Source organism: Blastomyces gilchristii, assembly GCF_000003855.2.
Source record: "Blastomyces gilchristii SLH14081 genomic scaffold supercont1.4, whole genome shotgun sequence".
Lineage (NCBI taxonomy): Eukaryota > Fungi > Ascomycota > Eurotiomycetes > Onygenales > Ajellomycetaceae > Blastomyces > Blastomyces gilchristii.
This window is the reverse complement of record NW_003101679.1, coordinates 4137935-4162108: the sequence shown is the minus strand read 5'-3', so window position 1 is coordinate 4162108 and position 24174 is coordinate 4137935. Positions and strand designations below refer to the sequence as shown.

General features: G+C 47.7%; 9 protein-coding genes across 13 annotated transcripts; 3 read left to right on the top strand and 6 right to left on the bottom strand.

Moving 5' to 3' along the window:
- Window positions 1-495: 495 nt before the first annotated feature.
- On the bottom strand, window positions 496-2526 carry BDBG_03065 (MFS multidrug transporter; the record flags this gene model as incomplete). The annotated part of the gene is made up of 6 exons (XM_031721080.1): window positions 496-1112; window positions 1172-1219; window positions 1284-1659; window positions 1725-2138; window positions 2227-2405; window positions 2472-2526. 6 exons carry the CDS (start codon window positions 2524-2526, stop codon window positions 496-498), a joined length of 1689 nt encoding a protein of 562 aa, XP_031577502.1.
- A 532-nt stretch (window positions 2527-3058) lies between these two features.
- On the top strand, window positions 3059-5265 carry BDBG_16743. Of its 3 annotated transcripts, none has more exons than XM_031724629.1 (2): window positions 3059-3586; window positions 3672-5265. In XM_031724629.1, exons 1-2 carry the CDS (start codon window positions 3232-3234, stop codon window positions 3809-3811), a joined length of 495 nt encoding a protein of 164 aa, XP_031577499.1. In that variant the 5' UTR covers window positions 3059-3231; the 3' UTR covers window positions 3812-5265. The 3 variants fall into 3 exon arrangements, with proteins under 3 accessions (XP_031577499.1, XP_031577500.1, XP_031577501.1); XM_031724630.1 differs by having other exon boundaries at window positions 3668-5265; XM_031724628.1 differs by having other exon boundaries at window positions 3059-5265.
- BDBG_03064 (peroxin 7) lies at window positions 4234-5443 on the bottom strand (the record flags this gene model as incomplete). Its single annotated transcript, XM_031721079.1, has 2 exons — window positions 4234-5146; window positions 5280-5443. 2 exons carry the CDS (start codon window positions 5441-5443, stop codon window positions 4234-4236), a joined length of 1077 nt encoding a protein of 358 aa, XP_031577498.1.
- Window positions 5444-6116: 673 nt separating this feature from the next.
- BDBG_03063 (CUE domain-containing protein) lies at window positions 6117-11633 on the top strand. 3 transcript variants are annotated; one of them, XM_031721078.1, is made up of 3 exons: window positions 6117-6255; window positions 6342-8931; window positions 9000-11293. In XM_031721078.1, exon 2 carries the CDS (start codon window positions 6676-6678, stop codon window positions 8122-8124), a length of 1449 nt encoding a protein of 482 aa, XP_031577497.1. In that variant the 5' UTR covers window positions 6117-6255; window positions 6342-6675; the 3' UTR covers window positions 8125-8931; window positions 9000-11293. The 3 variants fall into 3 exon arrangements, with proteins under 3 accessions (XP_031577497.1, XP_031577495.1, XP_031577496.1); XM_031721076.1 differs by having other exon boundaries at window positions 6342-11633; XM_031721077.1 differs by having other exon boundaries at window positions 6117-11293.
- Window positions 8568-10819, bottom strand: BDBG_03062 (uncharacterized protein; the record flags this gene model as incomplete). The annotated part of the gene is made up of 3 exons (XM_031721075.1): window positions 8568-9816; window positions 9869-10401; window positions 10469-10819. 3 exons carry the CDS (start codon window positions 10817-10819, stop codon window positions 8568-8570), a joined length of 2133 nt encoding a protein of 710 aa, XP_031577494.1.
- On the bottom strand, window positions 11615-13014 carry BDBG_03061 (ubiquitin-conjugating enzyme E2, other; the record flags this gene model as incomplete). The annotated part of the gene is made up of 4 exons (XM_002626838.1): window positions 11615-11722; window positions 11811-12631; window positions 12746-12840; window positions 12953-13014. 4 exons carry the CDS (start codon window positions 13012-13014, stop codon window positions 11615-11617), a joined length of 1086 nt encoding a protein of 361 aa, XP_002626884.1.
- A 1928-nt stretch (window positions 13015-14942) lies between these two features.
- On the top strand, window positions 14943-18754 carry BDBG_03060 (homeobox and C2H2 transcription factor). Its single transcript, XM_002626837.2, has one exon. The coding sequence runs from the start codon at window positions 15694-15696 to the stop codon at window positions 18349-18351; it is 2658 nt and encodes an 885-aa protein (XP_002626883.1). The 5' UTR covers window positions 14943-15693; the 3' UTR covers window positions 18352-18754.
- Window positions 18755-19156: 402 nt separating this feature from the next.
- Window positions 19157-19814, bottom strand: BDBG_03059 (UPF0271 protein; the record flags this gene model as incomplete). Its single annotated transcript, XM_031721074.1, has 2 exons — window positions 19157-19523; window positions 19630-19814. The coding sequence occupies 2 exons, from the start codon at window positions 19812-19814 to the stop codon at window positions 19157-19159; spliced, it is 552 nt and encodes a 183-aa protein (XP_031577493.1).
- A 1238-nt stretch (window positions 19815-21052) lies between these two features.
- Window positions 21053-22093, bottom strand: BDBG_03058 (uncharacterized protein; the record flags this gene model as incomplete). The annotated part of the gene is made up of 3 exons (XM_002626835.1): window positions 21053-21298; window positions 21386-21736; window positions 21929-22093. The coding sequence occupies 3 exons, from the start codon at window positions 22091-22093 to the stop codon at window positions 21053-21055; spliced, it is 762 nt and encodes a 253-aa protein (XP_002626881.1).
- Window positions 22094-24174: the final 2081 nt, after the last annotated feature.

Here is a 24174-nt window from a genome sequence, read left to right as displayed (position 1 = left end):
CTGCTTTTATCATGACCGGTAGAAATAAATGTAATGCTAGGTTCAAGTCGCCAATTTCATGCATCCCGTAAAGAAAAAGCCGAAAAAAAGTTTTTGAAAAGTTTTTGAATTTTTTTTTTTTTTCTCCTTTTCTTTTTCTTTTTCTTTTTTCTTTCTTTCTTTCTTTTTTTTTTTTTTTTTTTTTTTTTTTTTTTTTAGAAAGAAAGAAAGAAAGAAATTAAATGCATCACTCCGTCCTGTGGTTGTGGCGCCAGATAGATATCAAACGGGGATAAAGTGCGGACGGGGAGCGAGTATTCGAGCACATTAGGCGATAGTTAATGTTTTAGAGAGCTATTCGTGTCGTTAATTGGTTAAAAATCGGGGATACTGGCCCTGCCTTGATGTGTCCATCCCTGATTACGCTTCCCATGACCGCTTACATTCCAGGATGGCCTATTTCACGGGTTAGAAGGTCATGAAGAGTGCGTGTGTTCTCCGGGCAAAATTCCTATCTCATGGTATAGGGGCAGCGATGGCCCGGGCTTTTTCAACATCTCTACCGACTCCAGTCCTATGATGCATCCTGTCCTCCTCCTGTTCGGCGATCCGCTCAGCTTCTTTCTGCTCATGCAGGTATTGACAGAATTTGCTATTCCGTCTGATGTGCTCACCATACCGGATGAATGCGAATGGAATAAACGACATCGCTAGGCTGAAGAATCCCAGCATGCTGCATGCCCAACTTACGCTCAAGCGGTTGAACATTGGGGTTGTGGAAATGGGGAGGCAAACCGCAAAGATGCTGCGGCAGCAACTGGCTGCGGACTGAGCACTTGCTGAAAACGTCTCATACGCATCGACTAGGTAGTTTAGCATTGCCATGAAAATTAGCAAGTAGCCTGCCCCAAATGGTATCCCGGATAACATGGGGACCGCCCAGTGGATGTTGGGTGTGGCTGTCCAGCCCAGCCAGAATAAAGCAATGACATATAGCGGCCCACCAATACAGGCAAGCGGGAGACGTCTATACTCCTCAATATTTGCCCAACTTTTGCCCCTAAACTTGGCCTTGTAGAGATAGGAATCCCACCAGTTAAACACCGCACAAGATAGAACTGCACCAAGGGCGACTGAAGGAGCAATGTGTTAGTGAAGACTCGAATGGGCTTGGAAAATTAATGCAACTTACTAGGTAGATACATTAGTCCGCTAACACCAGTACTCATGCCATATATACCTATGATCCACGAGTTAGACAAAGAATTCGCGAAGTTTCGGAACGGAGGTGAGACTTTCCATACCTTGAAAGATAACTGGATATGCTTGAAAGTAGATGAAAAATATAGCATAGACTATTGCCAGATATAAGCAAGTAAAAAGTACGATTGACTCCTGAAACATCATACGAAGTGGACGGGTTAGCGTGACGGTGAGTATAACCTTTATCCCTTGCTTCTGGATATCAAGAGGGGCGACAATATGGGGGTTGCCTGTGCTCTTGCGTAAAGCTCGAGCTCTCCGCTTCAGGAGAATAGGGGCGTATGTTTCAGGCATAAAAAAGCACAGTGGAGCAGAAACACCTGCGATCATAAGTGCTATCCAAAACGGCCATCTCCAACTTATTGGAGCTGTAAAACCGGACAGCCAGGGGCCGACAAGCGGACCAACGGTAGTCACCTAGGAGAAAGGTTAGCAGGCACCACCACCACCTAAAAAAATAACATGCGCTACACAATACGTACAGCCATAAAGTACGCCATGACCTGACCCCGCTCTCTTGGATCGTTGTGGATATCGGCAAATAGGCCACCAACAATAGCAAGAGGGGCAGATGCCGCAGCACCCAAAATCAATCTGAACACCAACAGAGACGCCCAATTTTGACATAGCGCACAGCCCAATGTGAAAACCATAAAGAAGAAGAATGGGATTACCATCACAGTTTTCCTTCCGTAAGATTCTGACATGGGTCCACAAACGATTGGGCCAAAGACATAGCCAACAAGAAATAAGGATATGGGGAGAACGAGTTGCTCCTGGCTTGTTATGTTGAACTCCTTGGCAATATATGGCATCGCACCGCTGGGAAGAGAAGAACAGAGAGTACTATTCAGGACAGTAGCCATTCCCCCAGCAAAAACGAATCTCTTCTCGTTCTGAGTGATCTCGTTAACCGCTGTCCCACGTTGTATACCTCCTCCTAACCGACGTAACGCTGCCGAACACCAGTGTACAGTAACTTACTTTGCTCCAGTTGAATGGGTTTGCTGGATCCATAGAATGGAATGACATGATCGTTTTCGACGCAACTCGACGGAATCTGTAAGCAGAGAGTGCATAATCCATGGTGCCATCTATAGGGGAGCCACCCCCGCTCTGTGATAGGGAGTCATTCGATAGATTCGGCGGTACCATTTCCGTCTCTGCGCCGATGTCAGATTTTCTGAAGATATTTTAAAGGGATCTATATTTGAAAAGAAGACACATACCCATTGGCACATATATTTCCCCTGTTCCAACGGTCCTTTCCGCATCAGCCATCATGATTGATAAGTACTATTGCTCCCAAAATCACAGCATAATTAATGCCGTAATTATGAACCACCACGTATCTTGGGGTCGCTACCATGATTTTATAGCAACCCTATCGCCGCAATCCCCCGCAACTTGATGGGCCTCCAGAGCATCCTGATCCCAAACTGGCAGCGGCAAACCGACAAGATTATCAGTGGAAACGCGCCGCTTCAGCTGTTAGCACCAAGCAAATGTTTCGGGTAACACGGGTTCGCTCCGGTATCATTTTTAAAGACCAACATGTCCCTAGGCCCGAGAACTTGTGATAAGAGGTTGATGCCCGTTCTAGTGCGCCCTTTGTGACAAATTCCAATTCACCACGCGGCTGCAGAATACGGGGAATGGGAGATAGGGTCGGCTTGCCATTGATATTCCTGGATGTCTTCGCAATGTGTAACTATCCAGCTTAGTGAGAGTGGCCATTATAGTTTCGGCAGTTTAGCCATGGCACTTGGGCAGAGGGGAACTCCAGTCCTAAACTGTATACTTTTTACGTACTGAAAATCAGTGAACTACACTATCAGCGGCCTTTGGGGCCTTGCTAAGTGGACCAGAAGAGATAAAATGTATGCTGATCTCGCATCTCTCTAGAATGAAGCGTTAAAGGGATGATGAATAATGACGGACAAATTCACCAATTATGTTTCTTCGGCGTTTAAGCGGGCATCCTAGAAAATGCACAAACCAGTGTCCCATGCATGGCAAGGTCCTGAAAGTTCGTTCGCCTTCATCTTGCCCAGTTTTGTGCACCAGCCCTACCGAGCCACGCGGAATGGATGCCTGCAAATGGACCCCGACGGGGTGATTGGGGCGTTATTAATCAATATCAACAAAGTGGAAACGAGCAGTTTCTGGGCAGCGAGACGAGAAACTGATCCTCATGATCCCTCCCATACGTTGGACGTTACCCACTCAACCCGCGGCCAGATCCATCAACATCGCGAGGTGACGGTCAGACATCTTCAGATCGCACCAAAACTGCATAGGTGGATGGACTCTTGGCTTCCGCTGCTCCTTTTGGGCCCAGACTGTGAGTTGTCGCAAAAAGAGATAAAGGCCTCCATCTTTTTTCCCTTTGGCGAACAATCTCACTTATTTAAAACTGGACCAGCCAGATTCTCAATATCATGCATTGCCTTTTACCCTTTGTTTTTATCCCTCCGTTTCTCGAGTCAAACTGCTCCGTAAGGAGCATGGGAACGAAATCCTATACGAAAAGAGGGGGTCGTATCCAAAGATGAACAAAATTCGATAGGCTAATTTCGCTACAATCACTGAATGAATAAGATATACAATTCCATCTAATTCAATATATTTGGCAACATGGGGAGGAGCAGATAATGCGAGGCCACTTTTGATGCCCATTGAGCTCGCGGGGGAGTTGTTCGGTATCGCTGGACTGTCTTGCATTGAGCGTGGGTGTGGATATTTCCCAGCGAGCCCGGGGCGAGGTAACAGGAAAGCGGTAAACCGTGCTCCAAGGAAGATTTTGAAGGCATTTGGGTCACTTCTAGATAATTCTAATAATACACGTGTTCCCGTCGCGCCTAGAGGTTCCGGCCTGCAATTGCGGACGAATCGAATTGTGGAGCGTACAGTGCTCATATCGCATCACTATTTCGAGAGCGGATGACGTTCATGCGCAGGGGATAGAACATGACTGGTAAGATTTTCGGCTCAAGCCATGATCGCTCTTACATCCCAAACACAGAGTCTTTCATCCCACCCACAACTTGCGCACCAGCCTTCACTTCCAAAGAGACACCAATCTACGCCAGTAGCAAACTCCGTATGGCGCCCCATGCGCCCCAGTTCTCTGCCCATTCCTGATCCAGCGCTCAGTCCACCGGGCATGAAGCCTGCTTCACCACCCGGCGTTCCGGTATCGGATCCGTCGCTCCAAACACGACAGGTCATGTCGTAACTAGCGCTTAAAAGAACGTGTGAAAGGTGCGGTGACCAGGTAATTTTTCGGACGGCATACTCATGTCCAATCATTGCGGATAGCGGGCCCTGTTGCGGAGCACGGATGTCAAATGTACGGATCGTTCGGTCGACACCAGCTGTGGCAAGGACTGAGGGTCGATATTTGTTCCAGTCATGCGTCAGGGCCTCTGATGGAGGACATGAGGCAGGTGCGGGTGGAAATCCCGGTTTCGTAGGTACCGAGGCTCCTCCATGAATCGGGATTTGTACTGTAAGATGGTTGTTTGCAGAGGAGGGTGTACGCAAATCGAAGACGCGAACGTGGGAGTCTGAAGAGACGCAGGATAAGATATCTGGGGAGTGTGGGGAAAAGGCGACGGAATAGGTGCAGCTATGCGTCGGAAGAGTTAAGAGTGACTGAGGTCTAGAGGGTGACCAAATTTTAACGGTTCCGTCCCAACTGCTGGAGCAGAATCGGTCCTTTGCTACTAAATTCCAATGAACGGAGAAAACTTCGCGAGAATGTTCCTTCCATCCTTGGACAGGAAACTCATCCACCGTAGCATCGAAGAGCTTAATACTCCCATCCCCAGAGCCCACGAGGGCTTGGTTCTCATGGATTTCGGACCAGGCAATATCATAGAGAGAATCTTGCGTTGTGAAACTGGATTTAAATAGAGCTGTTAGAATTACGTAAATCGCGCCAGATAGTTTCAAAAAATATTGATAAAGTATATATATCCAGGGGTATTGACGCAAATGCATTTAAAGACCTCACTACATCTTTGGGGGCTTACTATTTCAGAGGGACGATGCCGTTGGGCGTTAGATCGAGAAAATAGAGCCTGCCATTTCCAACAAGGCCAAAATTCGCGGATGCAGCAACCGCAAGACGGGAGTCAAAGAAGGGGGAGTATTTCACTGCATATCCGTTGAATCCCTCTGTACGGAACTCAAGCATGTTGTCGAGCGGGGGAGGGGCAGGAGGATTGTTTCCAACTGGTTGATCCCAAACAAGTTGACGCGGGGTTATAGGTGGCCAGCTATACTCCAATGTGAGCGAGTACCTTCGGAGATATATAGGGGAATCCGCATCCTCAGATGTTGCTCTAGGATAGCTCGTTGTGTTGCAGGGAAGAAACCCCCCGGCGGCTTAAGTTGAACCACCGAGGTCTATCTCCTCGTCTGGGGGAAGGCACAAATTAGCGCGGTTATTTAGCGCATAACATAACCAACCACCCCACCCAATGTCTGCTTAGTCTCAATGCTCATTCAAACATCATAAAGCAAGCAGTAATTGATGTATTATTATTATTCTTCTTCTTCAATGATAGATGTATACCAGTCAGAGACTATAACATCTACCTGAGAACTAAAAGTTCTCAGAATTTCTCTTGTAACTTATCTAGCTAATATAGCCCCGGTGGAGGTTCCTAACCATACGGGAAGAACGTAGGGTTAATTTACGGTGATTACACCGTGGATCCACCATTCTACCCGTGTCACGTGTCGCCGATCGTAACACATGTATTAATAATAGAAGTAGAAATTCTTGATTAATATTGTATATCTGAAAGAGTGCAAAACTGTATTACACACTTTTTAAAAACCTATTCTAAAGAATTATAGTATTTAATTGATTTCAATAGATACTTTTAGAATCTCAACAATAAGATTATGAAGAATTTGAGATGTACAAGAGAAACTGCAATCTGTCAATCAATTGATATGAAAAAGAAACTGTTCTTCTTATAAATCTGTGAGATTTTTACAGTGAGTAGAGCTTGTTTTCTTTCTTGATGTTTGAACATCTCTATAATGCTGTGATAATGTATATCAACTGATTCTATATTTTTTAGCAGTCTCAGTGTAATTAGGGATCAATGGCATGTTCAAATCATCAATTGCTGCTTGTATAACTGCTTCATGGTGAGATGGATGAAAAAATGAAGATTGGGCGGGCGTTGGGTGGTTGATTACGTTAAGTCAACATTGAGTGCGTGCTCCCATAGTCAGTCGCCGCGAGAATTCTTCAAGGTTAAAATCAATTAATAGGACGTATTCCGACTCATTCTCACAAGGGAGGCAACCAAAATGAAAAATACTCACGGAAATCGCAGTCAACAAATGGCACCAAGCAGGTGATTGCTACTATCCAGACACATAAAGTAAATAAAAAAGAAAGTGAGAAGAATGGATAAGTTCCTGTCTCGGAAACGCCCACGAGACTCCTCCCCGCCGGAATCTCATAAAGAGACAACATTTCTTTCGGCCAATGACGGAGACTGTGAAATAGCTAAAGACGAGGAATCGACAGACGTAAAGCTGGCGATTCTAGCATCTCTCTTTCCGGACTTCCAGCAAGAATTCCTCCTTGACGTGCTGGTTGCTAGTGAAGGGTCCCTCACAGCCGCGTGCTCAACTCTGCCATCCCAGACACCTCCGAGCGGTAATAAGAAGCGCAACATTTCAAGTGGCCTGGGCATACAAAGCTCGCTCTCATCATTCGGTGTAACAGCGACGAACCTATCAACCTCAAAAGCAGGGCCGAAAGCCCTCACAAAGAGAGGGCGGACATTGCACCTCTTCTCCCCAGAGGACATATCCAAGTACACCCCTTGCACCATAATTCATAACTTCCTTGCCGCAGAGGAAGCCAACGATCTCCTCCGCGAACTGCTCGAAGAAGCCAAAACCTTCCACAGACAAACCTTCCAGCTTTTCGAAAGCACCGTCCAAAGTCCCCACTCCGCAGGCTTCTACGTCTCCAGTACCGAAGAGCTGCATAAGCATAAACACGAATACTCCTACAATGGCACCTATCGAACAGACGTCCGACAGTTAACCCCGGAACTCCGTCGTGTTTCTACAAAAGTTCAAAAAGCCGTGAACGATGAGATCCATAAGCGCATCACATCACACTACCCGGGCGGGAAGAAGCTAAAATACCAATCGTCGCGTACATGGGTACCCAACGCAGCCTTCGTGAATTGTTATGATGGCCCCTCTGAAAGCGTAGGCTACCACTCGGATGAACTGACATATCTAGGACCCCGACCCGTCATTGGTAGTTTAAGCCTAGGCGTCACGAGGGAGTTTCGAGTGCGCCGAATTGTGCCGCCCGATGATCCTGAGGGTCCCAATGCCAACGGCAACGATAGTAATGCTAATGCTAACGAGGAAACAATAGCTACACAAACATCTACATCTACATCTATATCCACAACAACAACAGCAGCAGCAGCAACCAGAGCAGACATCCAAGGCCAAATCTCCATCCACCTCCCCCACAACTCTCTCCTAGTAATGCACGCCGAAACCCAGGAAGAATACAAACACAGCATTAGCCCCGCACAGACAATATCGCCACATCCCATTGCAGGCAACAAGCGAATAAACATCACATACCGCTGGTACCGCGAGTCTCTACACCCGCGCCACACGCCCAAGTGTCGTTGCGGAATGCCGTGTGTGTTGCGATGCGTGCAGAGGAAACGGGACACGCGGGGGAGATACATGTGGATGTGCTATGCTGGGTATGCGGTTGGGAAAACGTCGTGCTCTTTCTTTCAATGGGCGGAGTTTGATGATGAAGGGGAACCCATTTGGAGGAATGGGGTGGGAAAAGAGCGTGGAAAGTGAGAGGAGGTGGAAAATTGTAGGGTGTAACGGTAAATACAGTTAGGAAATGATGGATGGCGTATTTTTGACATGGTTTATGAACTGAATGAGTGGCATCGAGTTTAGCTTCTGGTTCCTACGTTCAATGGGGTTGCTCCTCGTTCGTAAATTCAGATGGCATCTAGTATCTGTTCCTTTCACGGCCGCCGTTTCCCAAAAGCACAAAGCCGCAATATCAATAGAGAGATAATAATTACGTTGTATTTTAATTACGTTGTTTTATGGCCGTTTAGGCCACATTGTGCGAGAAATTATATATAATCAACGAGACCCGCTGAGGCCCCGCAGTGAAAATCGTGAACAAGCAAGAACACAGCAAAAGAAAATCCCCACCACCAATATAGCCAATCCCAACCCTAATCTCCTATATTATATCTAGCTAGAGGGAAAGCTGACATTAGCACCTACGAAATCGGCGAAACGAAGGCCTGATCTCGAGCAACCTTCTCATCTGAACATATATTGTGAAAACAGTTACCGTCGCAACCTTCGACCAAATTGCGGAATGGGTTCATACTGCCCAACTCTACCTGTGGACTATTATAAACCTCCAGATGCTGTGACAAGTGTGATGGCGAAGAAGTGAAAGACCGCTCTCTACTATTTTTTCCCTGTTCCGATGTCCTATGATTGTCGCCGCCGTCAAGATGACGACTCAGATGCATTGAATTAATTCGTTTGACTCTCCCTTGCAAGGCGTTCCCCTCGCCATATAACTCGCGGACATCTTTGTGAAGGGCCTGTCTGACTTTTTTCCGGGGAAAGCGGGTAATTTCACACTTGTTCTCCAATTTGATAACCGCAGGGCCAGATAATGCTGAATGACTGTGCTCTAGGTTTACAGTGAAAATGTTCTCAGAGATCGCCCGGTCAGATGCTCTAAGGAGCCCATGGAGTTGATCAATCATTTGGTCGACATCGTTATCGACTGGATTTTGGGTGCGGTCCCCATGGACAGAAAGCTCTTCCATTACCTCAGACACAGCTTTGATCTTAACAAGGAGAGTCCACTTCTCGCCTGGCCGCAAAGCTTTACATTTCGTCTCACCAAGAATAGCTTCGATATCACAACCATGTTGTCCGTCGAGCCTTATCGACAAGTTCGACAGAACACCAGGATCAAGTCCAAAGCGAAGATGGCGCATAACTTGCTTTAAATTATGTTTTAGCGCATGCGCGCCATCGTTGTCTTCCTCGTCAAAACTAGCAGACAGATGCCAGCCATCCACTGGCTCGGAAGCCCATACTACGAGCACCGGCTCTGGAGATATGGTGTGAAATCGCACTCGACTCCTTATGTTGCTGGTTATTTCCAACAGAGAAATGCCTAAATTTGCAGTGATCACAAAAACATGACGTAGTGCTCCCCTACTCGAATATCTCAGAAGCAAGTTCGACGCCTCATGGAGAGCTTTTGATGTACGAGTCAGATTCGGCTCGTCGCACGGGAACTGGAAGATTTGTACAGATCGAAGTAATCCTCGGATAACATCGAGATTACAAGTAGATAGCGGCAGAAGAAGCTGTAGATTTTGCTCAGGATCAGCAGATATACAGCCGATTGCCATTCGGTCAACGAGCATATCCATTGACGAAGCCAAATGGAGTACAGTATTGCACGCCCCTTTTAATAGAGCGGGCGGCATGCTTGCTCTAGCCGCCTAGTCAGTTATGACTTCCCTAGAATTGAGTAAGGGGAACCCACGAATTATCTAGGAGAACTATAATGTCCAGAGGAACGTCGCACCCAATCTGGGTTTCAAGCTCGCCTTCCAAATTAACGTTTGCAGATATTTCCACCGCAGCCCAAGTGAAAAGGTCCTCGCGAGCAGAAATCTTCATAGCATCCATCGTTATATGTATGTTGGCTCTCGTAATTGGGAGAGGGCAAGAGAAGCGAGTATGGACGTTGTTGCGGTGTTTTGGGACAAAAAGGTTCTTTCTAGTAAAAGGGGGCGTTCTTTGTCCAAACCTCTCAGGGGCAGCTGTTAGCTGTGTCGAGATAGGCTCGCGAATTTTATGATTTGGCGGATAACGATGCGTATTTGGTGAATTTGGCTCTGTATAAACGCGTTTTGGCGGATCTAATCTCGAGTAACCACCGGATGCCGGTCCCAGGCTCGAGTGACGTGATTTACTGAAATCCAATACCTTCGCAACCCGAGGGAAAATCCCCCCTTTAGACGGAATCCTTCGCACCACATTATCTACCCCCGAACGCGATCTCTCATTTAATTCCTTAACACTGGGTATTAGGCTTTTTTGCTTCTTTGATAAACTTCATGGGCGTGACGAAAACACATACCTCGTCCATACTAGGCCTGTTGTTACTAAATGTCCGTAACGATAGAAGACGCGAATCAAAGAGGGAATGTCGTTCAATATTGTGAGATTTAGATGAACGCGGGCTATCCTGCTTTACTGGTAGTGTTGAGTACTGGGGCTCCCTTGAGAGCCGGAGCGGTCGACGAATGGCATAAGACGAGTGCCGTCGGGGAATCGCGTAGGGGGGAGCAGAGCTTTTAACAAAGCTAGTGGAAGAAGCCTCTGGAACAGTTGGTAAACGTCGTTTGAAGATGCGCAAAGGCAGTGTCGTGGGGATGGTTGTGCTATCTTGCTCGGGACATGGCTGGATGTCCCCGTTTGACCTGGGCATGACGTCTGGTGAGATTATATAACCAAATGCCTATTAGACGTGTTCCCTCAACAGCGCCGGCTTCATGTACATAACTGCGTCGCCGTCGCTGGACTCGGATCTCTCTGTCGACGCGTTCGACGACTCAGATGATGACGATACCCAATGCGCGTTTGAATGAGCCCTCCTTGGGTGGGGGATATTTCCAGCACGAAGACGCCGTCGCTCCCGATACAAACTCCAGTACTCTGAGCACGCCAGAGCTGTTGCAAGAATAGTGAACAGGACAACGATGGGCACAAGAACCAATGCAATTAAGATTAGATTCCTATTTGCTTCGCTCCGTGTTATCCTGTACATATCGAAACTTGCCCTTGGTATATATCTATCTCGCCCCGATTTTGAGCAGATATCTTGAATGACTTTATGTATAGAATTTGAGCGTATCCGCCAAATACTAGAAGTATAGAAGCATAGAATATGAGAATACACGCGAGATAGATGTTGATGCAATCTAGTTTAAAAAGAGAAGGGAAAGCTGTGTTGACAGAAAAGAATAATAAAAGAATAAAACACAGCAAAAGAGGTAACCGCGTCATGCAGAAGGCACGATGCAGGTTCATATATAAGTCACCAAATTCAGCGGAATAAAAGTAGATTTTGGGATATCAAAACAACACTTCGTATACTTAAAAAAGGGCCCGCTAGAGTTCAGTCGTCAAGGCGCGAAAGCCCAAAAAAGCAGAAAGAAATCATCCACGATTGCAGCTCCCCTACCGCGAACTTTGCTCATTAGGGCTAGAGACGAGCACCGAATCATGCTGTGTCTATCTCGCCACCTTCTTGGGTAGAGATACCCTGGGTAGAGATAATCTCTTCCTTCGTTTTGGCAAGCGTATCGCTATCAAGTTTGATGAATCGAATCTAGAAAAATGCAATTACGAATTAGCTTCTCTCGGAAATTCAACATGTGTATATGAAAGCACACTATCGATCCGGCACCTGCACTCACCAGATCATCACTCGCACCACTACGCGTACTATTTCCGAAAAGGACCGATTCCAAAAAACTAGTCTCAATTCCAGCCTGAACCCTCGTCTCCCAGACACCTTCCCAGTTCCATTCCCCAGGACGCCGTGCTTGAAGGCTACCCCTTTTCACGGACGCATCTACACCATCTTCTCCTTCCCTATATCCTAGGCCCCGATGAGATCGCCACGCATGCCAGGCTCCCGGGTTTCCAGCCGCCTCCAGCGGTATAGAGTCCAATACTTCTTCGTCATCAAATGTCGACCGAATATAGTTGAGCACCTTCAATACTGGGACATTCACTTGAAGGCTGGAAGTATACGGCGAGCCGACTGGCAATGGAGATACATGTCCATGGGAATCATGTGACGAACCTCGCCCAGAGGATGAGGCATCTAGTCCTCCTGTAGACGACGTCCCAGGATTGGTAGGGGTTTTGTCTGGAGTTGATTCGCTTGTCCCCTGACTGGACTGTTGCTGTTCCAAGGCTGTTGGTTTCGTGCCATTCTGGTCGCTTCCACTCACGTTCCTCGATTGTGTCGCTGAATTAGATGCACTCCTGCGTGCCCTTCCGAACCAATGTGGAAACCCATGCCTCAGACTAAAGCCACCAGGTGGCAGGCGTTCCTCGTCCGTTGCGCTTACGGTGTCCGTATCAGGAGAGTTCGTACTAAATGTGTACGTTGTGAGGGGCACGATGAGAGGGTGGAATATGTCTGTTGTGAAGGTCACCAATGGCGGTAGATCTGGATATGTCGATGGAAAGCGGAGCTGGAATCGTAAAATAGCAGATGCGTAGGGGCCTGATTACAGAGCAAGTTCGTCCATTAGCTTATTACTCATCGCAGTTAACAACTTCACCTCAAAGAATATTTGGGAAAAGATCACATGCGACGGGCAGAATATTATTTTATTACCTTTCTGGACAAAAATAACTCCGGACCAGAAGGTCGGATCTGTCGCTGAGATATTCACATAGACACCAGGGAGAGGGGCGGTTTTCAAGCTGGCGCTGTTTCGGGAGGAGACCCGTCAGCCCTCAATGCAAACAACAGCTTACAAGAAGGTATCTTTTGGAAAAGGGGAAGCGAGCAACGTCGTAAAGAAACTTATGCTCGACTTACAATTCAAGCCGAAGCTGTTGTTTGCGCAGAGACGGGATGTTGGGAAGCTTGTAGGACGACATTCTGGTATTCGGTTCGATATGTTCCTTGAGGAAACGGCTCTGGTTTCCGCCAACGATGAAAGCTTCGATGGGGTGGAACCGGTCTTGGCGTTCAGGGTAATCGCCGAGGTCCAATTGTAGTCAGAACAAACGCGAATATCACTCCAGGGTTGAACAAAAAATCCCATCCACTCAGGTCCATTCTATTTCTAATCAATTATCTGGGCAAGAATCTATTTCTATATAATCCTACTTACATATCGACCTTCAAATCCATATTAGTGGTAGTTCCGAAGGCCTTATCCATACGAGCCTGAGAGTGAAATGGACGCAGCCGGACCAACAAACAATCACTTAGATGACAGAGTCAATGTGAACAGACGAAGCATGTCATGTTGTCAAGAAACCGGAGGGTCTCAATGCCCATCTCCCCAATCAATGACAACCTTCCAGGCAACTAAACTCCCGTTCTAGTGTGGACGGAGATATATCGGAGGAGAAAGATACCACAACGAGCACCTTCCGCTCTGCGACAATAATAATGCATCATCTGTGCATCCCCCCACAATTACCTTCCCCAGTCCAATCGCTACCGCCGGACGGTTAAAAGCGGAAGCGCTCAGGTCATCTGAGTCGTTGTCACTCCCCAATACCAAACGGCATGAATGGGGCTTAATTGGCATGCGAGAGATAGAGAACGACAGAGAAACAAGGACACGCGCTGGCAGCCTGGCACGACTCAGACAGAACAGAATTTTCAACCAAGAGGTCTTTCAAAATCAATTGATAATGACGCATTTCTCATGACCTCATTGTTATCGCAGCCAGCCCTATATGGAGGGGTGGAGGCTTGCTAGTACGAGCCTAGCCTAACTGGCAATTTCGCGCCCCGGACGGTCAATCCTTCGATAGCTTGAAGATTCATTGTTGCGGCAGTAGCAGCCGGCATTAGGACCTCGCCCGGACGGCCCGGCGAAATGGTGACTTCACGGGACTAATTATACTCTGAAGACCAATGCCCTGTTGAACATAGATGCATAGTGAGAAGAAAAACGAAAAACGCAAAATTTCTGTAATTGGTCAAAATTAGCAGCTCAACAGTCAATTAAAATGTAGCACAGCAAACACATTTCCACGTACTTTATATTCATATTCAAAAGAGTAGTATAACTCCGGATCTGCTAGATCTGTCAATGAACACGTAGTTCAAGCATTTTCCATTTTGGATGCAGTTATGCACACAGTTGGTTGGACCTTCAGGAATGAAGGTATCAGACTGACAACACACAGACGCTAAACAATAATAATGAGCTGATTGATAAGCACGGCGGTGCAATCATTGCTCGTTTTCCGTTGCCGATTGGAAACCTGAGCTGCCAAAATAGCGCAGACAGCAATAAAATAGATTCACCGATAGATGAAAAAGGGAAGACCCGTAGCGACACGAGTCCAATTCAAGACTGATGCCTAGGTATTCCGACTCGACTCGGGAGTCGCGCGTAAGCACACAATTCAAAACCTGCAGGAAAAGTGAACGAGCGTGCATTTCCTAGCAAGCTGCCAACGCGACTCCGAGACCGGCGCGGTTGAATAGGGTTTAACATTTCGGAAGTTGGAGTTAGTAGAAGCAATCTGCCGTCATTTGTCCCGGGACGGCTAATGCATCGATAGCGTATTCGTATGATTCTAATTCCCATTCGACCACTCGTGTTCTGTCTGATGATTATATGGGGACGTGCCTGCTATCGTTGGTCCAAGCCCGATATTGAGAATGAAAGTGTTAGCAAACCAATTGACGTTTAAAAACTGAACCATAGCTTCTGGAAAGGAGGCTTGGATCCCGTAGTGCGCGGCTAATCTATATAGGCTTAGCGCTGGGGTTAGATGTCAAACGAAGGGCGTAAGGGACAGGGATCAGACTCCCGCTGATGTAATCCATCGTCAGGAGGCTGACTTTAGCTCCATTTCCGCCGCATATTGCTCTCAAGCCTCAACCTCAGGACAACTTGATCTGAGGGACTGTGGAGCGTTTATTCCTTGTCTTTTCTTGCCTCATGAGCCCTTTAACCCCCCGTCCAATTGTTCCCCTCTAATCACGCGGCTGTAGACCTGAAGAGCCCGACAAGGTTTATGAAGAAAGCTCAGGAGCAGCATTGTCGGTCGAGAGAGTTAAAGAGGATCGACAGGTAACTAACTATCAGTGGCAGTGGAGCAATTCATCTTATCCAAGAGCCAAGATCCTTGACCCCAGCTTAATCTTGAACTAAGCTACTTAATAATGGGGCTAACAAGGTTGTTGCATGAAACCATCGCTGTGCTCTACCCCGCTGCCAACACTACTCCAAGATCAGATATCCCATGTAGACCCAGACTCGCTCGAAGTCAATGCCACAGCCGAGTCCGGAACCTCTCCACCGATGCAAGGCGAGCCCAACCAGAGCTTAACAAACACGAAGTTCCCTGAATCGGTGACTCAATCTAGTCTTCTCTTCTGGAACATTTCTTCTCTTTGACATTCTTCCGCCCAACTTCTCCATCTCCTGTTGTTTTCATCTGCCCTCTTTCTTTCCATATACAGTCGAAGCTCCCACGGAGTTTCACCCCCTTCTCAGCCTCCGTCATCTTGTTGCCTGGGCTTCAACCCAAATTGCCGCCAGGGGGCAATCTGGCTCGGTTTGTGTTGAAACGGTCACATATATCATGGAATATTTCGACTTCGAACAAGCAGCCCTGGATGACGATGTTGACTCTAATTGCCAAGTGATCGATGAATCTGACTTTATTGAGAAGTATGATACTTTAATTGTTGAAGACGCACCTGTGCTCCCCTCTCCCGTGCCGCCCACCACCGCACAGCCTGATAACTCTCAAGAACAAGAAGCGCTCCCAAGCATACTTGATAGGGGTGTCTTTCCTGTCACCCGGGCTGAGGAGCCCTGCGATCTGTGTCGTTCCCGAGGCCTTGACTGTTTCATGGCACAACGGGGTGTGATGCAGAACAACGGTTGTACATGCTGTATCTCTCTCTACCGTGAATGCAGTTTCACACGGACTAAGCCTCATGAAAACGGATTGGATACGTTACATGTTGTCTCCGAAGACAGCTACGTGCCAATCGGCAGCTTCACAGGCAAGAAACTTTTAAGGTCATTTCATGGTGGCACCTGCAGTACCACTTTTGAGGAAACGGAACCGAGCGGACGAAAGAGTGGCTCCAGATTCCCAAGAGAAGCTATTCGGGTCTTAAAGGCGTGGCTCACGGAGCACGCCAGCCATCCCTATCCCTCAGACAAGGAAAAAGACGAATTGAAGTTGAAGACAGGCCTAAAGCGTAGCCAGATCTGCAATTGGCTTGCAAATGCCCGTCGTCGAGGCAAAGTCCGACCATCGCTACGCGATCGCTCTCCTCCACCCACGGGGGCTCTGGATATTCCACGAAAACAGCTAGCTCCAGGAGTCGATATTTCCGAATTGACTCCCCTTGAACGTTGGAAGCATTCGCCCCCTGAACACGAACCTGCGTCAGCCACAGATATTATCCGAGCCATGGCAAATGCACCGTTCGCTCCGGAGCGGAATCCGTCCAGTGGCGGGGAGAAAAATCCCTCCAGTGCTGGCCGTTTCCGCGCGCATTCTCGACAAACGGGTTCGAGCACTGACGGTTCAGGTCTTTCCAATGTACTTCCCGCCCGGTCGGTGAGTAGCTACAGTTTGGACACGACACAATCCAGTATTTCCGATATGTCTTTCGCATCCGCCTTCTCTCATCGCTCGTCCCGCGCCTCGTTCAACTCTTTTGACGGAAAAGACCGCCGTAGACGTCGCCATAAATCTGCAGTTGGGCAAAATGCGTTTCAAAATGCCCGGGCTGCTCGAATTTTCCAATGCACTTTCTGCACTGATTCATTTAGTACCAAATATGATTGGCGACGGCACGAGAAGTCATTGCATCTTGCGTTGGAGAAATGGACATGTACGCTGCAGGGAGGGGTTGTCACAATAAATGGCGCAGTCGTCTGTGCTTTTTGCAAAAGCCCCAACCCAGATGACGACCACCTTGAGTCACATAATTTCAAAGCTTGCCAGGAGAAGTCCCTTCAGGAACGGACCTTCTATCGAAAGGACCACCTCAGTCAACATCTCCGTCTGATGCATCGTGTAAAGTTCGGCTCTTGGATGGAAAGCTGGAGAAGTGCGACTACGGAGATCCGGTCCCGCTGTGGGTTTTGCTCCGCCATATTTAATACCTGGAAAGATCGTGTCGATCATCTCTCAATTCATTTCAAAGCTGGTAATGATATGTCGCAGTGGAAAGGTGACTGGGGTTTCGAACCTAGCGTTCAGCGGCTTGTCGAAAATGGCATGCCTCCATATCTAATTGGAGAAGAACGAAAGACACCAGATCCGTGGGTCGCTAGACCTCCGGCGAAGAAATCCAGTTATGATGCACTAAGGAGAGGTTCAAATCCCGGCTCCAGCGCTGAGTCAGGTGACATCCCTGTCCCGGGAGACGCAAATTGTTTCCGCCGCCTAGGGATTGAACTCTCCGCGTATATCAGCCGCCAGGTTGCCAGTGGCATCATTCCGACAGATTCGGACATCTTGAGCGAAGCCCGACAAATCGTATATGGATCTGACGACCCGTGGAACCAAACTTGTGCCGACAATCCGATATGGCTATCTATTCTCAAGCGAGACAACGGCCTGTGTGAACCCCCAGGAGTCGAAAATATCCAGCTAGATGACTTGGGCATGCAGCCGCCCTTCGCTGCCCCTGGACTCTCCCAACCCCCTATGCATAAATTTCTGACCATCCCGCCTAACCTCACCAATGCTGGTGTCAACAGTTCCGGGTTCCAAAGCCCAGCATTCTACAGCACCAGTTTCAATTCTGGAGCTCCGAGCATCCACGGCAGTTTCATGGACAGCGCCACGGGAAGCGTGGGTGTAAGTTCAGCTGGATTCCCCAGTGGCGGCTGGCCAGGCTTGACAACATCCAACGCACTATCTTCTTCTGCTCCTGTAAGCGCTGGCTTCGATCTGGGAATCCAGAATACGCACCACTATCTCCAACAACCTCCGGGCAGTGTTCAAGGGGATCTAGGTGCACACTTCAGTGATATGCATATCGATAGGTTCGAGCCTGGAGGCCACCACCGGATGGGCAACAATGAGGGTAAATTTGGTGCTATTGACCGGCACAGTCTGTCCGAGGCCCCTTCCTATTTCGAAGTGCCATCTACTATGCCAATAGACATCCCCTCATCGGTTGCTCCTGTGTCTGGGACCCATATCGCGTCCGGTTCGTTTGAGCCTTGTTTCCGGAACATATTTGATGATCACTTTGATATGAACTAGTGTCTGCTCCTTTTGCATTGTTCTTTCGTGCGATTCAGGACAATATTTGGGGGCAATGGTTGGTCTGCGCAGGCCATTCTCAGTTGCTACGAAATCGATTTATCCACGTCAGGCTGTTAATTATATGATAGAGAAGGAGAAGGTGGGGGGGAGGGAATAAAGGAAAAGAAAGGCAAGATACCTCAGCGCTACAAAACGCCATGATGATATGTTTGCTTTTATAGTTTGGGACGACAGTTGGGTACAAAAGTTTGATTACATTATCGAAGAATAGAAAGGATCAGAATGAATATGAAGGGAAGTGGATGATTTTTCAACAGCTTATCATCATCTGCCTTGGCCTAATTTGCGTCATTTTTAATACATTTTGTGATGTTTTTCTTTTCTTTTCTTTTTTTTCCCATTCACTTTGAACATTAATTAATTGTTTTTTTTGCCCCCTTTTTCATACATCTCAGTCGCTTGCTTTTGATCAATAGGCGTTTCTTGCCTTGAATTGGATTTTGCTATTGGTCTTTTCCCCGCGCGTGAGACCTTTTTTGAGCCGGGGAGCTCAGGAAGACAAGGCACGTTAGACGGATTAGATTAAAGTCTTGGAGATACAACATGTAGACACAGTTACATCTACCAACTCCACTCCATAGCAATTGGATTTCAGCTTGCCTCTGGTTCACGCGGAATGTGCAAAAAGGTTCCTTGGATTTTTATCATCAAGAGTCCCAGCTCGGTGTTACAGGTTTAATAGAGCATCCGAAGACAACTCACTATCTTGGATATACATGCGAATCGATGCCAGAAAATGCCTTTAGATTAGAGAGGTAGGTAGTAGATCCATATACTGAGACCCACATTCACACAAGGCCCGCTTCCCCATCCTTATTAAATTTATCACCTCTCTCGTCTTCCCAATGATCTCTACACAGCCAGGAGAGTCGGAATGACAACAGATGGAAACCGGATAATTTCCAACAGGCATCGCGACCCCCGTACCATCCACCGCAGTCACCGACTGCGTCCGAATCAGCTGAGTGACATGTTTCTCCACATCCACCAAATCCCACGGTTTCTTCTTGCGATCAATCAACAACGACGACCCATCCGTCCGGTACTTGACATCGCCATACAACTCTGCCCAGAACGGGATGCCAAGATCCTTCGCTGCCTTTTGGTGCCTGCGAGGCCAAAGACCGGTATTCCCTTGGGGATACCCAACATCACGGCTTTGGCTACTTCGTAGTCGCGGCACATTATGCCATAGAGGATGCCGTGGGGTTTAACGCGATGGAGGGGGATGCCTTCTCGGTCCAGAAGCCCTTGAGGGCGCCGACTTGGTAGACTGTTAGGGTGGTTAGTTCTTCCGGAGGGAGTTTCATTTCTCGTCGACCGAAGCCCTGGAGGTCAGGGAGGCCTGGGTGGGCGCCGATTTTGACGTTGTGGGCCTTGAGGTTTCGGACGGTTTCCATCGTAATGAGGGGGTCGCTTTAATATAATTTAATGGAGGAGTTGGGAGGTGAGTTAGCTGTGATATTCCGCATCTTTGAGTTGGTTTTGGATTGTTCATGTGCTTCATGCCGGCCATATGGCTTCCACGCTTTCCTTTCTTCTCTTTTTCTTCTACCTTCCCCCTCGATTTCAATTTCATATATATCCTAGGGAATAAGGAGGACATGAAATTCCTCATGAACCAAATTCGCTACAAAATTATGGGAGCAGGGCTTACCCAGCATGAAATCCACAGGCAATATTTGCGATATCAACCAGGGGGAGAAGCTCGAGGTCCGGGCCGCATGCCCAATTCCCGTAATAGATATGGAAACCCATCAGTTAACCCTTTAGAAAGTTGATGGACGCCCTGGTAGCTGCACTCGACTTCTTCGGTGTGAATAACAAAGGGATTGAGTGGGTTGGGGGGGGAGCTATATGGACAGCTTCTCCCATGTCACAATTTATCAGGGCTTTGTGTTTTATCGGCGCCATTGTGTCTGGATACCCAAGTAGGAGGAGATCTGTCGTAATAAGTTATCAATAGATTGTAGTTTGGATGAAGCAGCTGGTATGGTTGTTGTCGCGGTGCAGTACGGTGCCTGTTAGTTTGGCCAGGAGATTATAAATTTTAATGTCAAGGGCTGGGTTGACACGAAGATAGATTCTCATGTGCGATTGTGCGATTTTATCCCCTCCCTTCTCAAGTTTCAAGTTCAGCAAGGAGCAAGGAGAATGTGGTCAAAGATGGCGGGCATTAGGGCGAGCCCCAGAATGCCGGGCTGACTTTTAGTTCCCCCAGCTACCATTGCTAGCTACCATCTCTCGAGCGCCGGACACATGGATGGCATCTCCCATACGAGATTTCGGGCTCGGGTATCGAATCAGATACAGCAGCATCGCCGAGTTACCAGGCAGCTATTCGCGCAGAATTCGTGCTAACTTTTTAAATAGAAGCACTAGATGGCTGCGCAAGTCCGTTGTATTCACTTGACCACCTCGAAATTAGCTTACACCTTTCTCACATGTAGATAGATAGATGATGCTCTCGTTCTTTCTCTCTTATTCCCCACCCAGCCCCACGAAACAGACAGACCGACAGATTTTTGGCTACGATGGATAATAGAAACTCGCATGCAATGTACATGTACAACAGACAAGAAACAGGCGCCCACATAATAATTTACGCAAATTCACTCCTATCTTCCACCTAATATTCTCAATTTCCAGTTCTCCTAGCCCAATCTTCCATGGCTTGTGCATATCCTGGAAGATCCTCACCGCGGATAACACAACGGGCCCGCCTCTGAGGTATAATCCGTTCATACCTGTCGCGATAAATGTTCATGTCCATGGCATAGTTTTCATCGACACAACGTGCATATTCTTCCGCCTTGAACCGAATGCCGCCTGGAGGCTGCTGCCCGATGTACCCGCCCACTGGGTGGATAAATATATCCTTGCACTAAGATTGACAAAAGATCAAAAGTAAGTGAATATTAATTCGGTTGAGAAGCAAAAGGAGTCTGTATGGGAAGTATAGAACTCTTACTTCGTGCCCTATCTCCCCACGATCAAACAAAACAACCCCCCCGAACAGACGATATTCTGCCCAGTAACCGACAATATCGGCAATTCCGTTAGGATATTGCTGCCAGAAATCATAAGAATGATGGAAAAGCTCCGCTGGCAGAGCTTTGAGGGGTGGTGTGGGTGGCATGTTGGGCCAAAGCAGTTCATCGGGCCATACTATGGGGTCGGGAGGCTCTGGTTTATGAAAGCCTCCATCGTAAGCCTGATACAAGTGAACAGCGATGCCGTGACAGAGGACAGCAGGGATCTCAATAAGGCGTAAGTGGAATTCTCTTGAGCCAGGGGTAGAGTTTTGGAATGCTTGCGCTATCTGCTGACTTTTTAGCATTCATTCTCCAAAATAGAAAGCTTGGCTCTGAATGTACTATACCTCTGCACTGATTGAAGACTACCAAGATCCAGATCTCGACGGCACGACTCGACTGCCTCCAGAGCTGCATCACTTGGATGAATATTGTTGTGGAAGCTTTTTGCGAAACTCGTAGACGTAGTCTTGACAGACATCACGCGTGGGACGGCCGTCAACAACTTGGGCAAATGTCTCCGTGGCCAGGTCCGTGGAGAGGATTGTCCACAAGGCCTGTTGCAAAACCTCGAAGTGCTGTGGGGACAAATTCTCCAGCCCAGCTGTTGCCAGGCTTTGTGTCGACGTCGGACGCTCAGGCATGGTCTTGAATTCCAAAAGTCGTCTTTTTCAACATGACGACGAATGTAGAAATAATGCTTGATGTAATTCAAACCGTGAATTTATGGAAGGAGGGGAAATCTTTGATCCTCATTGTGCTAAATAAGCGCTTGGTGACCGAGTCTGAATGTGAGCGAAGGTCCTGGTTCATACAATGAAACACCAAGATGTTCCAAGTTCTATCATCTGCATCGGTGGTTTGACTGGTGACCGGTGACGTAAATAAGCGCCCAATCAGATCTAACATGTGTTACCTAGAAGTTCTGACCACTGCACTGACAACAGCATTGGATGTTTGCCGCTCACCACAAGGCCGGCCTGGCCTGCATTGCATACCTGTTCGAATTCTGCGAGCATATCCACCATACGGCATAAATAAACTACTCCTCAGTGTAGGGAATCTCTTGCTACCCTACCAAGCAAACAGGCAAAGCGCCCCGGATCTGAACTAGTGATTCGAATATGCGTCCCCAAAGGCCCTGTCCTCCCAACGCTGAACCAATCTTCTCGGACAACGTGCATCGCATTAAATTCATTATTATGTTTCAAAACAATAAGGACAATGAAGGGCAATAAGGACAATAGTTATTCAGAAAAGGTCCCGAGCGGTTACGCGGTCTGGAGAGGGGATGCCCGGCCTAGTCACAGGCTGCAAGGTCTCCGGTCCTTCAATTCCGGGAAGGATATGGCTGATGGTATCTGTGAAAGCGAGCGAGAGGACAAACTTTCCTTCTGGAACGAGCATTGCGACTGAGGCTGCTTCGGACAAGCCGTATTGGAGAACATAAATACCCTCCAGATGCCTTACCCCTCTATCATTTTCTTTCCATCACAAGCCCCCAAACTCCTCGATAGCCCCTTGATGGCTGGCGAAAGTACTTCCCCAGCTTGAACCCTGTTTGTTTATTTATCAGTGTCAATTTTGCTTATCCTTTCGTCGTTCTGCCACCATGCCCAACATCGCGTTCACCATTGTTTGCAGAGCCCCTGGTGACCCAACACTTTATGAATATGCGGCCAACAGTGCGGAATTTACCTACGTCGCATCGGCTGCTAGCATTGCCCGTGCTATGTTTGCACACCTCCAAGTTAAACAAGGGCTCACACAGATTGCATTCCAGTTTGACCAACGGACATTAAGCTCGAAGTGGTTTCAGGACAACATCTCTCTTGCTCATTCACATCTAGGAGTTTTACCGCGTTACCTAGAAGGTTTCTCACAATGCTACAAGAGGAGGAATTAGGCTTATTGGACCAAAGCCAAGGTGGGCTCGCCCTCACGGCGGCGAAGGCAGCGCTCACCCAAGTAATCTCATAGAATATGGTTACCCAATGGGCACGCTCAACTGGACAGGCCATGACCCATGCGTATTCCCTGTTGATTGCCCCGACTTTGGCGGGTTCGTTTCCAGCACCACAATTGTCAAGGCTGATTACTGGCGAATGGGACAAATGAAAGCGGGAGCCTCGATTAAGTACAGAAGGGTTACATTGGAAGATGCGCTTTCCTTGCGACGCCGAGTTGAGGACTTCGTGGGCAGAGTAGCTGCATGTTGTTCGGGGAAGGCCAGGTTTGCGGAGATTTCACCATTAGACTACAGCAATCTTCCAGAGCCAAAAGACTCCACCCAATGCCCCAAGGCTATTATTATTCATCAGATTCCGGAAAATGGCAAGACACAGCCTCTTGTGTCTTATAGGCAGGTGAGTTAAAATCTGAAATTCGCCTTCAGCTCGCGCCACTCACTAAAATTATTCAGGGCGGCGATGACTATGTTCTTATTGATTATGGACATGGTGCCTTTGATCTCAACCATTCGTTGTAGGGTCACTGCTCTCATAAAGGCGCTAAGGGAAGCAAAAGGAGACATAAGTTTTTCAACGGGATTGATTGGAACAGTTGGATGTGGCAATTGTAAGTTTAAACGAAAATAACTGCATACACAAATCATTTAGCTGACCACTATATAGCTCTCTCGCTGTATTATGATGGTTTGAAGATCCCTCAAAGGAAGTTGATTGATTATCTATGCGAGCTTGAAGTTGAACTTGGAGATCTAAGC

Coding starts and splice junctions, on each gene's coding strand:
- BDBG_16743 (XM_031724628.1), top strand. CDS start 3,232: ATGCACAAACCAGTGTCCCATGCATGGCAAGGTCCTGAAAGTTCGTTC.
- BDBG_03063 (XM_031721076.1), top strand. CDS start 6,676: ATGGATAAGTTCCTGTCTCGGAAACGCCCACGAGACTCCTCCCCGCCG.
- BDBG_03060 (XM_002626837.2), top strand. CDS start 15,694: ATGGAATATTTCGACTTCGAACAAGCAGCCCTGGATGACGATGTTGAC.